The 17,335-nt window shown below is 39.9% G+C and overlaps 1 protein-coding gene across 1 annotated transcript in view; it reads left to right on the top strand.

Annotated features, from left to right (window-relative positions):
- Nucleotides 1-17,335, top strand: part of LOC121295800 (gamma-aminobutyric acid receptor subunit alpha-3-like) — a 152,960-nt gene that overhangs the window by 130,343 nt on the left and 5,282 nt on the right. The window contains exon 9 of the mRNA XM_041220856.1: nt 13,678-13,889. Within this exon, the coding sequence (XP_041076790.1) occupies nt 13,678-13,889 (212 nt within the window). The remainder of the gene's footprint in view (nt 1-13,677; nt 13,890-17,335) is intronic.

The following is a 17,335-nucleotide window of genomic DNA, read 5'->3' as shown; positions in this document are numbered from 1 at the left end:
ATCTGATACCATTTAGTTTTTTTTTGTATTACCTTATTAAACAAAATCTTTATGAACTTAAAGCAATTAGTAAGTAACTGTTGTGGAGCTCTGCACTACTGCTATAATAACAAAAGGGGAGTGTGGCAGATAGCACATTTAATTAAGTGGTATGATCAAGTTTATGAATAAGGTAGTGTGTTGTTTGTATAGCATTTGTCCACCCAGCTCAGCATGTGTGTGTTACAGTGTGAACAGGCTGGGTGTAAGGGTGACGTCAGGCCAGAAAAGGAGTACATAGACAGGCAGTACTGGTGCGCTTATTGTAAAATAAAAGGTTTAAACAGAAAACAAAAAACACTTTGACAAAACAAAAAGGCATGTTGGCCAAAACAGACAGACAAACAAAAAGAACAGACACTAACAAACAGGGTGGACAAATGTTATACAAACAAGTATTGTGTTGATCTAATTCAGCACGTCTAACAATTATTATTATTATTATTATTATTATTATTATTATTATTATTATTATTATTATTATTATTATTATTTTAAAGCTTACGTCTGACTTTCTTTCTCGTTCTCTCCACACTGAACACCCAACCCCGAGTCAGTAAAACATGCATCTATATATATACTGTTGTACCGGAATTCAGTTACCAATTAATTATTCACTTGAATCCCAGCACGTGAACTAATTTGTGGAATCCCAGTGCTCACATACTATTAAATACTTTAAATGCATGTGAAGTGTTTGTGCAATCCTTGTTCTTAAATACAACTATATATTTTAAATCACTTGTGCTACATAGACCCGTTTATATCCAACATCTAAACACCAACATTAACATACCATATACAACACATAACACAAAAATACACACAGGGCCGGGCACTTTGCCACATACAGCTTTAATTCCGCACTGCTGTTTAAATTTCATAGCCCCTTTTACAAGAGCTCAAGTCTATAGCAAATGCACTATTAACAGACAAATACAAGTTTCTGTAGTAGAGAAGGAAGCATATATTCTCATACCATATATGCACAGTGTAGACTTCCTTGGAGAGGCAGCAGTCAGCATTTTGCCTCTTCAGGATATCTGGGAAAGGGCAGAGACAGTCTTCCCATTGCTGTGTCATCTGGATATCTGAATTGTGTAGCTGTTTCACTAAGCGCCCCACTGGACTGGACTGTCAAACGAGCAGACAGAAGGGCCGCATGTTCACTCATTAATATAAAATTAAATACTGCTGAGGAGCACATGCCAGTTGGCCCCTTCATGAAACTCTTGCGGAGAAGGAGCAATGCTGAGAGACAATATCTGTGCACAGCTTGAGGGATAGGACAGGATTGTGGTGTAGTCGACTCTATAAACTCTTGAGGAGCATCAATATTATACGGGATTTATCCTGTTAATATGAAATGCAGCATATATGACGAAAAAGATGCATCATGATTTAAACCAGTGTCTCTTTATAAACTAATGCAAAGGTATAATTAAATAAAACCTGATCTCATTTACTAAACATGACCTTGATAGTAAAGACAAACATAACCCCATTTCAATGATATTCCCAAACTAGGGATATGATGTTTGCTAAACAGTTTTAGCTGACCAGGTTGTTATACTTTATATTTTAACTAAAAACAAACCAATCTGTTAACGCATTTGTTATCAGTTAATAAACTAAAATATGCCCTTTAAAACATACCATAACCTAAAATATTATTAAACACTTCTAAACTAAAATGTAACCACTTGCAAATACAAAGAAATAAAGTTTTATTTTGTATGAGTATAATCAAATAGTCTTATTAAATACAGGCACTTGCAGAGTTGCATTGTGTCATAATTTATTATAAAGTATGTTGAAATAGAGTGGGAATCAGAGGCAATGAGTATTCCTAGACTTCCCTTTTAAGTGGAGTGTCTCATGTCAGTGTTTTGAAAGATGAATAAAGACAATTTTAAAATAAAAAACTAAAATGTTGGAACAATGAAAAACCAGTGGTCCCAGAGTGGCTTAGCTGGTAACAGCACAGCTGTGTGGTGTGCTGGGTGAGTCATACAGTCAGAGGAGCGCAGGTTTGCATCCTGGCTGGGAAGTTGATGGTTTTTGCTGTGGATTTGGGAGGGAGTGTCACATTGGCTCTGGTGCTCCGTGAGTTAGGGAGACAAACCGACAGGGACTCTTTCTCGTCATTGCACTACAGCGGACCCTGCTGGCCAGGTGCCCGTAGCTCACTGACATCCGCTCTCGAGTTTCTGGGTGTAAAAGAGGAAACTTGTTTGGTCATGGGATCGGAGGATGCCCACTGAACCTTCAGTTCTCCTGTGCTGGGTGGGGAATTGCTGCAGTGAGGGAAAAATACTTGGGCATTTTAAATTGGGGAGAAAATCGGGGGTAAAATAATTGTAAATAAAATAAAAACCAAGGAGTAAAATATGAAATACACCCCCTTTTATAAGATGTCCCTTTATACTGCAGAGCCAGTTATAAGGTGTTGTGGTTATGGCTCCATTTGCCCAATAATGACATTCCCTTCCACTAGTACTTTCATTCTCTTTATAAGGCAGAACACAAATAGCACTGTATTATGTCTCAGCTCGGAGAATAGCATAGTATTATGTTGACCTTGAGAACGTATTCCCAAAAAACATTATTCAGTAAATACTGTTCTGTGTAATATGTTTTTTATATGCCTGGGAAACAAAATTCTGAATTTGCTGTCTGTTCCAGCCCACACAGCCTGTATAAGGGCAATGGCTCTCAAACTGAGAGTTTAGGAAATGTTATAGTGGGTCCACATCGCAAGCAGACCTACTATACATACAGTGGCTTGCGAAAGTATTGACCCCCCTTGGCATTTTTCCTATTTTGTTGCCTTACAACCTGGAATTAAAATGGATTTTTTGGGGGTTTGTATCATTTGATTTACATAACATGCCTACCACTTTGAAGATGCAAAATATTTTTTATTGTGAAACAAACAAGAATTGTTGCCTTACAACGCGTGGAAGCATACAGAGAGACAGAGGTCGGTGTTGAAACGCCGGCACAGGCGCGCAGGATTTATTAACAACAAAAAGAAAGTGAAAGTAAAATAAAGGCGGTCATGTGACGTTACCAGCGATGGTAACTCACAGAGGACAAATACAGTAAACCGTACAAAAAGTGCAAAATAAAACACAATACCCCAAACTATAACTCAAAAGGTGCCGTGAAAACGGCAGGCCTTGCAGCAGCCCCGATCACAGCGATCGCCATGCTTTTATCTTGACACTCTGTTGAGACACGCCCACCTGCCTGCTGGAACAGCTGATTGCTTTCAGCTGCTGCTCCACGCAGACCGGTAATCGTCCCCAGCGGAGCGCCACAGCAGCTAAACAATTAAATCAATTGTAACAATTAACACAAAAACATACAATAAACTACATATTTCATTGTGCAAGGCTTACGCTTTGCCACATATCCAACCCATAGGGGTCCATTCGACAAAACAAAAAAAACACAAGGGTGGGTGGGAGGGAACATTAGAGCCAGGCGCAACCTCCATACCATCATACCAGACACCAGGCTCCAACGTTAGCATCGCTAAACAATAAACATGCACACACATACAACCACTATCCACATACCAATAATTAACAACAATACACCCACAATTATTACCCCCTAAACCCAGTGTCCCTTCACGGGGCTCCTCTCCAGAGGATTGACCCGCCTCCTTCTGTGACGATCCCCCACAAACGACAGGTCCTCCTTCGCTGACGCTCGGCAGGCAGTTCCTCCCGCTGGCGTCCGGGCAGGCAAAGGACCGGAACTCCTCCTTCTGCAGCTCTCGGGGACGGACCCTCCTCGGCCTCTCTGGCGTTCGGGCGGGATGTCTCGGCTCCTTCCCAGTGCCTTTAAGGACAGCGGCTCCATCCCTCTCCTTCAGCAGCCCCTCAGGGTTACCTGCGGTCTGCCCTTGTCCCCCCCAAAAAATTTCAGGGGTTTGCTCCTCCTGTCTCTCTGTAGCCATCTAGCCTTGCTTCGGCAGGATGCAGCGGAATCCACTTCCGACACCATATGTGACAGGGTCTTCCTCGAGTCACGCGTGGGTCGCCGCTGTTCAAGCATACAGAGAGACTTGAGGTATGTATCTATAAGCTTGGCACATCTAGCCACTGGGATTTTTGCCCATTCTTCAAGGCAAAACTGCTCCAGCTCCTTCAAGTTGGATGGGTTCCGCTGGTGTACAGCAATCTTTAAGTCATACCACAGATTCTCAATTGGATTGAGGTCTGGGCTTTGACTAGGCCATTCCAAGACATTTAAATGTTTCCCCTTAAACCACTCAAGTGTTGCTTTAGCAGAATGCTTAGGGTCATTGTCCTGCTGGAAGGCGAACCTCCATCCCATTCTCAAATCTCTGGAAGACTGAAACAGGTTTCCCTCAAGAATTTCCCTGTATTTAGCGCCATCCATCATTCCTTCAATTCTGACCAGTTTCCCAGTCCCTGCCGATGAAAAACATCCCCACAACATGATGCTGCCACCACCATGCTTCACTGTGGGGATAGTGTTCTCGGGCTGTTGAGAGGTGTTGGGTTTGTGCCAGACATAGCGTTTTCCTTGATGGCCAAAAAGCTCAATTTTAGTCTCATCTGACCAGAGTACCTTTTTCCATATGTTTGGGGAGTCTCCCACATACATTTTGCTTTTTTCTTTAAGCAATGTTTTTTTTCTGGCCACTCTTCTGTAAAGCCCAGCTCTGTGGAGTGTACGGCTTAAAGTGGTCCTATGGACAGATACTCCAATCTCCGTTATGGAGCTTTGCAGCTCCTTCAGGGTTATCTTTGGTCTCTTTGTTGCCTCTCTGATTAATGCCCTCCTTGCCTGGTCCATGAGTTTTGGTGGGCGGCCCTCTCTTGCCAGGTTTGTTGTGGTGCCATATTCTTTCCATTTTTTAATAATGGCTTTAATGGTGCTCCGTGGGATGTTCAAAGTTTCGGATATTTTTTTATAACCCAATCCTGATCTGTACTTCTCCACAACTTTGTCCCTGACCTGTTTGGAGAGCTCCTTGGTCTTCATGGTGCTGCTTGCTTGGTGGTGCCCCTTGCTTAGTGGTGTTGCAGACTCTGGGGCCTTTCAGAACAGGTGTATATATACTGAGATCATGTGACACTTAGATTACACACAGGTGGACCATATTTAACTAATTATGTGACTTCTGAAGGTAATTGGTTGCACCAGATCTTATTTAGAGGCTTAATAGCAAAGGGGGTGAATACATATGCACGCACCACTTTTCCGTTATTTATTTTTTAGAATTTTTTGAAACAAGTTATTTTTTTCATTTCACTTCACCAATTTGGACTATTTTGTGTATGTCCATTACATGAAATCCAAATAAAAATCCATTTTAATTCCAGGTTGTAAGGCAACAAAATATGAAAAATGCCAAGGGGGATCAATACTTTCGCAAGCCACTGTAAGCAGCTCTTGTATATAAATACTATAGAATGCATTTTGCTTTAATATTCCTGTTCAAGTGTATACAATAACATCTGAATGTACAGTGAGGTTCTAGAGTTTCAGGTACAGTGGGGTTCTAGAGGCTCAGGTACAGTGGGGTTCTAGAGGCTCAGGTACAGTGGGGTTCTAGAGGTTCAGGTACAGTGGGGTTGTAGAGGATCAGGTACAGTGGGGTTCTAGAGGCTCAGGTACAGTGGGGTTCTAGAGGTTTAGGTACTGTGGGGTTCTAGAGGCTCAGGACCAGTGGAGTTCTAGAGGCACAGGTACAGTGGGATTCTAGAGGATCAGATACGGTGGGGTTGTAGAGACACAGGTAAAGTGGGGTTGTAGAGATGTAGGTACAGTGGGATTGTAGAGGATCAGGTACAGTGGGGTTCTAGAGACTCAGATACAGTGGGGTTCTAGAGATGCAGATACATTGTGGTTCTAGATGCACAGACACAGTGGGGTTCTAGAGGTGTAGGTAAAGTGGGGTTTTAGAGGCACAGATACAGTGGGGTTCTAGGTGCACAGGTACAATGGGGTTCTAGTACCTAAACTTTAGTACCCAAGATGTGTTGTATTTAAACTGTATTGTCTAAACTGTTCAACTGTGAGGTCACCTGGGACTGTAGGCATAACTTTATGGCTTCAATCTCTTGTTTAGCAGGAACACTGCTTGACTGAGACAAGCTCTCTGATATTTACATGGCTGGGCAGGATTTGTGATGTTAATGTGTGAATATCTATCAGTGCTCCAATCATCTGCAATGACCTTGTTTAAAGAAATTAAATAATTTTTTTTCTTTTTATTCAGCTTCATTTTATTTTGAAGCGATTTGAGATGCCATGAAAAACGCTGTATAAAAATTGTTTGATTGATTGATTGATTGATTGAATTTACAACCAGTGTAGCTCTGTGAAACCAGGGGAAATAAATCAGAGAAAATCATAACACCTAAACACCTAACTTCCTATGGGCTTATAGTGTCTTCAGAAATAAAACTGCACCTTTATCCTGCCCAGCTGGATGTACTTTGTGCCTTATGTCATCATTAGTCACACTGAATTATATCTTGTTTTTTGTTGTTGTTGTTGTTGTTTCAAGGTAAAATCAGAATATAGCTTCTTGTTATTTCAGCTTTGCACAAGTGTAATAGTAATATTAGAACATGCTAAATTATTTAGACAAAAAGGTAAATGCATGTTATAAATAGGCACAGTAATAAAATATATTGCTATATTTTTCTTTTGTAAAGTTGGAAGTTAGATATAAAAAAGAATCATTGTAATACAGTATTTAGTACCAAAGCCAGTCGTTGCCTGAAAGCGAAGGAACATAGCTAAGAGGCAGATAGGTCTGTCTCGACTCAAACTGACAGCTATAGTCATTACTCAATTTGCTTTCAAATGCTTAAAGGAGCCCTATTGCATTGTATTAAATTAGTTATTTTAGAGAGACTAAATTACATATACTCAAATGTATTGGACAGGCCATAGCTACACATTAAAAGAGCACAAAGCAAGAAACAATCGGTCCTGGTTCACTCAATCAGCAGCAGGTTTACTCAAACAAACAAACTCCAGTTCAGGACTGCACGGCCTTGTGAAGAGGTCTCATCGCTTTTAGTTGTTGTTTTTCCTAGTTTAGGACATTGCAAAGAGCAGCTCCAGATAAAAGCAGAACAGAAACCCTGGGAAGTGTTGTGTTATTAACTGAAGTAATCTGTCATAGTTTCTGTGCAAACCAGAGCTCTCCCAAACTGTACAAGATCACATCTCTTAAACAGTAAGAGACACGATGTACGTCATTCTTTAACTTATAAAAGAAGCCAACATACCAGAATTCTGGAATGCAGCAATACTCATGAAAGAAACCAACACCAGCACAACATTCTTACCCTCATTTAGGCGGAATAGCACCCAGGTAGGGATTGTTATGTGCATGTGTAAAGAAATGCATCTTTAAAATTAGCATTTAGGAGTTTATAGATTAGTGGGTGCTGTTCTTTTTATCCTTGTGCTTCATGGCACACCCGAGGCGTGTAATTATTGTTGAGAAACCCACAGTTTGGGTCTTTTTGCTAAATACGCGCCATTGTTGCTTTTGTAATTGTTGTTGATGCCCATTAGTAAGCTACTTTTGGTGCATTCATGATCATTTGGATTACTAATTATTATCTGTGTATTTTAAAGCACACAAGTTAATTGGTTGGGGTAGCTGGAGTGTGTTTCACTGGCAGGCCTGAATATCCACGCTAATCAGGGATTTGGAGCATGACATTAGTATGTAACAGGAAAGAATGTGCCAGAAGGGGCTTGCCATCCTTATCCACTTTCTAGAATTAGCACCTGCATTCTGGCAGACTGCAAGAACCCTTGATACTGTAGAGACTTTATTAAGCAGAGGAAAGTGAATGTAGGTAAGGTAGCTCAGACACAAAACAAACATTACACTTCAAGGATCCATTATGACCAATTAATACTGCATCTATAAATGTGTTACAGTAATGTAGTGCTATAATATGTAAATAAGGTGTTTGTAAGAAATCTTGGTAACACTTAAGTCTCTGTAATCACCATGTATTTGCATAGTAGTTACTTAGTAAATACATGTGTACTTAAGCGTTACAATGTTATTATCCATAGTTAAAATGTAGTCAATGTGTACATTTGTTTACACGATATATGTAACTACAAAATTGTATCATAAAATGGTTAGGGTTATATTGTGCAAAAAAGTGTACAAGTTAAATACGTTGTAAATATGCACAATAACATTGTAAGTATGTGTAAGTACACATGTATTTACAAAGTAACTACTATGCAAATAGTAGTGTAACATGGTACCAAAATCTTACAGTTACTTTATAACATTATTACAGTAGTTTGTTTGTTCCAAAGAAGGATTCTGATGCTTTGTTAAACAGTTTTAGCAAGTCTTAGTTTACAAATAGGTTACTATATAATGGATTAACTAACCACTTTTAACAGTTGATTAAAATTAAAATCTATTTAAAATAAATCTTGACCCATTAAAAGGCTATGGTAATAAAATCTTATTCCCAGTGATTAAATTGTCACAAATCCTTAGTAATACGTTTATAAAATGTGTTATCAAAATGTACTGGTTTTATTTTTCATGTGTCATTAAACTGGTAACATACCTCCCTTCAACATGGTCCTGAAAACCCAGAGAAAGATGCAGGTGTAATTACCTTTTACAGGTGACACAGAACAAGGTGATGTGGGTGAATCAGAAAATATATCAACTATTATTTTAAATATGAGAAAAGAAAGCCATACCAGCCTCAGATCATTCTCCTGTGAACGGGACGAGAACCAGGGTTTCCATGTGCAGCCGTTCCAAGCTCTTGTTTCTGTAGGTAATATTAGTTTAATTTGTTTCTGCAGCCACTCATGTATTGGTGGAAATGCCTAACTGCCATGCATGATTTATGAATCTCCATTTCATGGGGCGGAAGAGATTGAACAGTATGGCCCTCGGCACTGACAGACTTTATTTGTATGCTAAGCAGCTCACTGACTCACAGCGTTTAGACTTCTGTCCATACACAGTGTGTTTAGAGTTCAGGAATACAGAACCCAAACCTTCCTGCTGAACCCCTGGGAGTCAGTTTATTATACCCAATACAGGGACTCAATTAACCATCAAATAAGAGTCAATTTATTAAACTCAATACAAGGGACTCAATTAACTATCAAATAAGTCAGTTTATTATACTCAATACAGGGACTCAGTTAACCATCAAATAATCCAGTTTCCATTAGGATAAAATAAACAAAGTATTCAATACTTTGAGATTGCTGTATTTTGTCAGAAGAAAATCTGGCAAAATAACTACCGTAAAAACTAGTATATAAGTCACACTGTTGTATAAGTCGCTGCCCCTCTTTTTAGGACCGCCTAAAAATGCCTATACCTATTTATACAAAGGTTTTTACAGTATCTGGAACAAAACCACTAATAATAAGAACAATTTTAATAACAATAAGAGGGAAAGTTTTGAGCTCTGCCATAATGATTGCCACACGTCTCGTTAATCCTTCATTATAGAGGACCCTTTTATTATAGCGGTCCATTTATTCAGCGCTTGTCAGGTGCAATTTATTTTCACACACGCTGTTTATTTTATACACGCTGTTTAATTTTTTTTATTTTTTTCAGAGTAAAACAGGTTTAAAAGGCACTGAATCGCAAAAGGGCACTCAGTACTGTATCACCAGCCAAACCTCACACCATGTTCGCTGTATTTTTCACATACCTCTTTATAGACATGCATACTGATAAACCCTCTCCTGATCACTCGTTTTATCACCAAACTCCTCAATAAGCTATCTCCTTTGTTTGTGTCCATGTTATATCTGTGGTGCATGGGGCTTGTTTTTTTTGTTGTTTTTTCGGCTTCAATGGCCGGTCACACTCGGCCATTGAAAGGTTTTCTCTGCTTTTTCCAGAGAAAAAACAACTAGAGACCTGTGCTTTACATCTTTTTGATGATGTCGGACAGAGTCCAACATCGGACTGGAAAGAGTAAATTGGAATGTCGGACCTGGTCTGACATAGGACCACAAAGGGTTAAATATAATATTTTTTCTTAGATGTGATCAATGTACTGCATTCTCTCAGTTTCTCCTGCATGGCATATGTTGTTCAATATATTTTTGTTCATATAGCTACCAAAGAAAACAAAAATGGAAATAACTAGTGAGATATTTTCAAATCATTATTGCACAGTGGAATCCTGCAATTACAATCTTGTCTGGCAGCCTGAGAGCTGGTTACAACGGGACACCTCTGGATAACACTGGGGTTGTAATTAAACACTTTCATCATTCCCCCATATTCTTTGCTGCACTTTCAAATGAGTGAAGGTAAGAAAACAACGTACAAAGCTGAACAATAAACCTCCTCTCTAAACTGCATCCAGCCAAAACACACCCAGAGTCAGCTGAACTGAGGTTTGTGATTGACTTGAAGAAAATGTGACTGGCTAATCTGACTGGCTGAAAAATACAACTTCAATTTAGCTGAAGATTTTCATTTTTTAATTATTTTTAATTGTATCCAGATACTTACTAGCAAGGTGCAGATCACCCAATAGAATGTTAGCAGAAGCTGTGAAGAGACGTTCACCCTAGCAACCAGCAGCAGCACTAAATTAGGGACAGTCAGAATGTTTACAGAGTTGAAAGTCCATTTAAAGTCTTGCAGAGGTTCCAAAATGTTATGACTAGCTTGGCGTTTAACAAATAAGACTGACGGTGGCGCCAGGGTCAAGACGAAGAGGAGCTGTTGGTATTGTTGTTGCTGTTTTCTGTCACATTCAGCCATCAAGTGCATTTAACCATTTTAGTTACCGTTATTTTTACAACACTGTTTGATGGTTACAAGATGTTGGGAACATACCTCCACTAAACAGTCCACATTGTGAGCTGTGCTCAACTCAACATATACGGTTCAGTGAAGTCTACCGCTGATTAAATCCACAGAAAGAGAATGGTATCTTCACAGGTGTCAATAATCTGTTTCCATATTGAGTCCTGTGTTCTCCATATCAAGCTAGTTATTATTCATATGTTAAACTTATTCTGATGTTTCATTAGAAATAACAGCAAATATCAACCTGTAACAAACTGCACAACAAACTGCACTTAAGATGATAGTGAGACCTAAAGACATGTCTGTAGAAACATACATACACATACACATGTACATAACTGATCCTATTAAAAGGTTGTGCATCTCGTAAGTGGACAAGCGTGGATTAAGTAAGTCAGAAACCATTGTTTCAAGAATCGAATATGAAATGCAGCAATATATTCAGTCTAATTGTGTTTTGTTCCACTCTTGTTATTTCTTTTGTTCACTTGTTTATTTTCTGTCAGTGCCTGGTCAGGTGATTGCATTGTGAATCTGGGTAATTATCAGGGCCCCAGATCTTACACTGTAACTACTGTGTAATTACATGGACATGGCCTTGTGAAACAGCTTCTTAACTGATGGAATTACATGATAACACCATGACGCAGGGCCTCTTCCAAACATTACACACTTACAGTGCCGAGAAAAAGTTTCTGAACCAAAATGATACTTATGGAAATTCCATAGTTTTACTATGATAGCCTTCTTGAATCAAAAACCTTTAAGTCTTTTCTTAAATATCCAATGGGGTTTATATTAACCAATTCCATGTCTTTTGAAACAAAAATTATCTATGAATTAGGCAAACAATGAGTAATTAAGATTCAGGGTATGTGAAAAAGTAATGAACCGCTGGTTTAATCAGCTCAATTAAGGGGATAATTAGAATCAGGTGTTTAAATAATTAGGCAGATCTTCAGGGGTGAGTTTGGGAGGCCCCACCCTATATAAAGATCATAAACTTTATGCGTTTGGTCTTCACCATACAGGTGTGTGGAAACACGTCATGCCACGATCAAAAAATATCTCTGAGGACCTCAGAAAAACAGTTATTGATGCTCATCAGTCTAGAAAGGGTTACAAAACCATGTGTAAGGATTTAGGGCTCCACCAATCAATCCACTGTCAGACAAATGGAGAAAGTTCAAGATCACAGTCACTCTACCCAGGAATGGTCGTCCTACCAAAATCTCTCCAAGAACAAACCGTAAAATCATCAAGGATGTCACAAAGAACCCCAGAATAACATCCAAGGATCTGCAGGCCACTCTGATGATCCACAAGACTTCTGGAACAATGTTCTCTGGACAGATGAGTCAAAGGTAGAACTTTTATGGCCTCAACGAGAAACGTTATGTTTGGCTAAAACAAAACAATGCATTCAAACAGAAGAACCTCATCCCAACCGTCAAGCATGGTGGTGGGAGTGCCATTGTTTGGGGCTGCCTTGCTACCTCAGGACCTGGACGGCTTGCCATCATTGACACAACCATGAATTCTGCATTGTAGCAGAAGATTTTAGAGGAGAATGTCAGGCCATCCGTCCGTGAGCTGAAGCTGAACCGAAAGTGGATCATGCAGCAAGACAATGATCCTAAACATACAAGCAGATCTACAAAAGAATGTCCTCGTTTTAGAATGGCTTAGTCAAAGTCCAGACCTAAACCCCATTGAAATGTTGTGGCAGGACCTGAAGCGAGCTGTCCATGCAAGGAAGCCCTCAAATGTCACCGAGTTGAAGCAGTTCTGTTAGGAGGAATGTGCCAAAATTCCTCAAAACCGATGTGAGAGACTGACCAACATTTAAAGTCATTGCTGCTCAAGGGGGTGCCACTAGTTACTGATTCTAAAGGTTAACATACTTTTTCACACATGGATATTGAATGTTGAATCATTTGTGGATAAATAAATGTTAAAAAAGTATCATGTTTTTGTGTCATTTGTTTAATCAAGTTATCATTGTTATTACGACTTACATTAAGATCTAATAACATTTTAGGTTTGAAATATGTGAAATGTGTGAATATCCTAAGGGGTTCACAAACTTTTTATCAGCACTGTAGTCCACCAGCAAGTAATGTATGTTTATGCAGACACTGTATTCTAGAGTGCTGCCATTGCGTCTTGCTATTTCGCAAGGAACCTTTTTGTTACATCTCTTAAACAGATCATTATCAGTGTCCCAGTCATCAATCATTCAGACTGTGAGATTTACCAATGGAAAACAGAAGAACTGTCTTCTCAATACATTTAACTTAACCTATAAACCATTATATAGATCCCATATATAACTCCTGTTATATATAAGTCTTCTGCAAAACACTGGTCTGTCTGTATTACATGAAATATTAACCCTGCCTCTGAAGTCAAACTTGTCAAGAAAAATGTGCGATTCTCAATTCCTCATCGAAGCAAAAAAAAAGTTACCAGTAATATGTAGCATGAGCAATTAATTATGCATATAAAAAAGAGCAGGATTGGATTGTAGAACCTCAGGGATCAGGGAGTAGGTACCAGTGCCCTTTCCACTGGGGAACAGCACACATATCAGCAGACCAACCAGATTGCACTTATTTTATCGACAATGCTGGTCTGCAAGCAACAAACTTTATTCCTTCTACTGTGCACCAGCCTCAATAGTGGACTGGCACTGGTGTACGTACCGTGCACTGTCACTGGTGTGCGTATTGGGACATACTTGTACGCCATGTCAGTTGTCAGTAGTGTTTCTTTTTCTTTCACAGGCGTCACTACCGTCCTCACAATGACCACCCTGAGTATCAGTGCTAGAAACTCTTTACCCAAAGTGGCGTACGCGACGGCCATGGACTGGTTCATAGCCGTCTGTTATGCCTTTGTGTTTTCTGCACTGATTGAATTTGCAACGGTGAACTATTTCACCAAGCGGAGCTGGGCGTGGGACGGTAAAAAAGCTATGGAGGCCCAGGAGCAGAGGGTAAGTGGTTTTGTCATATTGCAGGGGAATTGTTGTGCAGAAAGCCAGCATTCCGGAACATGCTGGATGACATACAGCAACTGCCTTTGCTTGTGCTGTTTGTGACCCAGCGTGCTTCTTACTGCTGGCATTCTGGACTATCATTCCCCACTGTGAAGCAGCAAGCTGATGGGAAACAAGTTACTAGGCTTAAGTAGGAAATAAAATAGGAAAAGTAACATTGAACTTGGGAATAGTAAGTGTAATACATGACAACAGGGGTTAATGTCACATGACATCAAGCACCCAACTGACAACATCTAGTTGTCACTGAATGAACTACAGATTACTTTATTATGGGATTTTATTTTGTGGGTTTTATGCTTAATTCTAGAAAATGTATGATAATTGCAAAAATAAGTTCAATCAGACTAGAAAAATTCTGTCCTTTGACGTTAAACTAGATTCTAGCTAAGACCAGTAGCAAGCAAACCAAGCCAGTGTGTACCAAATTGCATTGCGGCAGGCAATTATTTTGCACTGAGCCTCATGTAAGCTTAAGAGCCATGCAAATTACTCAACACGCACAAATAATGATCCACAATTATGCAAATGAGGATCTCAATGGGTGCATTGGTCTATTTACTGGTTGCACTCGCAGAGTTAGGAGTATAAAGAGCAGTAGTCGCTGTATGGCATTTGTGGAGCACGAAAATACAAGCCAAAAAAATGGTAGAGGAAGAGCAGCAAAAGAGCAGAAAAGTTTTCTGAGAAGGAGCTGAAAGTCCTTATGGCTGTTGTTTGGAAAAGCCTTAGCCAACATCAGTTACTCTAGAGTCCTTAGGAAATTATATGTATTGGCATGGGCTTTTTAGCATGACATCCAGCACACAATTTGCCTAGCACTCTGAAAAAGGTGGATTGGGGTATACCAGACATTCCAACTGTGGTCTGAAAGGAACTAGCGGCTAAGTAGTGCAGAGAACACAGCACCCACATGTGCAGGAATAGCGGTCCCTAGGTTGCTCATCCCTCAATTCAGCTATGAAGTCAAGGATGACCTGCGGAGAGAAACGATAATGTTTTAGCACAGCATCCGCCAGCATCCCAAACAAAGTAACCCTTGGATTGACTATGAGGGGTCTTCGTCATCTTGCCCTTCTCCTCCAAATGTGTTCCTGCCTCTACTCAACAAGAGACAAGTGTCGCCGCATCAAGAAGTGTACCAGAGCGGCCATCCTGAGGCCAATGACAGGTCTCTGCAGGTGTGTGCTTTTATACAGCTCTTAATTACTCACTCCTAAAATGGTTTGCAACTTGTAAGGGGAGGTGTAAAGTTTTTGGAGGGTCAGCAATTTCCTGAGCGCAAGGTAAAATCCTTTCAATAATATTACCATTGTCTGTGCTGATTGTCTATGCCTCAGTTTCCTCAAATTGACCTTAGAAATGGCTTTGGGGCTTTTTTGTTTTGTTTGGTTTTGTTTTGTTTTGCAATTTTTAGCTGCACCAAAATAATCCTTTCCCTAAAATTACCCAGAACAGGCACAGTGGTTAAATACTATATGGGTATGTGAACAAGATGGGGGTGACATCAGACCAGGAACAGAATAGACACAGTACTGCGAGTGACGCGCTGCTGCATGTATTTATTAATAATAATAATAATAATAATAATAATAATAATAATAATAATAATAAACAAATATTAGACAAAACACAGAACAAAACATATTAACAAAATAACCAGCACAAGGGTCAAAACAACATGACTATACAAAACCCCCAAGGAGTAAATAACACAGGACAAATGGCACGGCACCCCTAGCTCCCCTTCACCCCCCCCGACTGACAAGGATGAAGCAGGAGTAGAGGCAGACCAACCACATCCCCCTAGCTCCCCTTCACCCCGCCCAGACTGACAAGGATGAAGCAGGAGTAGAGGCAGACCAACCCCATCCCCCTAGCTCCCCTTCACCCCGCCCAGACTGACAAGGATGAAGCAGGAGTAGAGGCAGACCAACCCCAGCCCCCTAGCTCCCCTTCACCCCGCCCCCCCACCCCCCCCCAACTGACAAGGAGCAGACAGGAAACCCTGAGGATTTGGGAGGACCTCCTGCGCGATCAATCATTTGCTGTCGGGGAACGTACTGTACAAGTACATTCAGAAGATTTTTTTTATTCCAAACTAGATTCTCTAAAGAAAAAAAATATATAACTATTTTAAAACAAATATGAATCAAGCTGCTCCCAAGTCCCAAAATGAAATGTCAGAGTGGTTTATTTTGGGCTTGGCAGCATTATTGGGTACATCTTTCCTTGACTATTAATGTAACCTAAATTCTGATTTTAGTTTGGCAGAACTAATAGCACACTCTGTCACTGAGCTAAGATAAGAATGAAACAAACAAACCAACAAACAAACAAAACCAAAAAAGGCCTTGCTGCTGGTAGTCACTGGAGGAGAAAGGGCAAGGTCATTGAAAGAAGACAGTGAACAGTATATGACGGAAATAATCAAGGGAAAGGCACACAAGCAAGACAGAGACAAATGTATTACTGCAAGGTGGTAACAGAGGTTAATAAAAGGGGTGATGAAGGGATGGGATCACAAGGTGCCTGGTGATAGAAGGGTGAGAATAGAATGCATAAAACAGCAGAAGACAAAATGAAGGGGTGACAAACAAGAGAAAAATACTGGAAGTCAAACTTTGCTTTCTCCGTAGCTGTGTGAAAAAGCAAAGCACAAAGACACCAGGCTCCGGTTTGTGCAGGTTGAAACACTGTTGCACGTGTTGGAAGGAGGTAGGTTACAGGAAGATACAGGCATCATGCCCATTAGGATGTCTTCTGTTAAACCAGGCAGCCACATCACATTGAATATCTGATTTGAATGTGCACCTCGGTGCTTACAGACAACCAATATTAAACATGTATTCCAGTGATTTTGGACATGGGCACTCTATGTTACCCTTTCGTGGCTGTATCTATCTGACTTGCAATTTGTCTTGCCACCTGTAGCGGGGTAGCAAAGGTTTTCTCCTTGCTTTTATACACATGTAGCCATTCCCCAATTAGCACTCAAATTCTTGTAAAATTTAAATAAATAAAAATTAATTTAATTCCATAACCTACCTGGGAAAAATATGTACATTATCTGTGTACATTATTTAAGTAGACCCCTAGTTATATAACATGGTTTAAACAAGTATCTGAGATGAAGTTATTTTTGAATAGATTAGATTAGAATTAAACACAGGTGTGCAGCATGGTAGGGTTACTATAAAGAGCAAATTAGTATGGGTATGACATATCAGAGTCTTAACTAGTGTATTCCTATTATTGCAGATGTACATTGGATAAAATGTATTTTTCATTCATCATATCCTGGTGACTTTTTAAAAGTCATACATTCCCAGCACCCTTGTAGCTTCAACAGAGCACTGAAAATCATGTGTAACCCTTAACCA

This window comes from Polyodon spathula, chromosome 20 (assembly GCF_017654505.1).
Source record: "Polyodon spathula isolate WHYD16114869_AA chromosome 20, ASM1765450v1, whole genome shotgun sequence".
Classification (NCBI taxonomy): domain Eukaryota; kingdom Metazoa; phylum Chordata; class Actinopteri; order Acipenseriformes; family Polyodontidae; genus Polyodon; species Polyodon spathula.
This window is presented reverse-complemented; position numbering and strand designations above follow the sequence as displayed.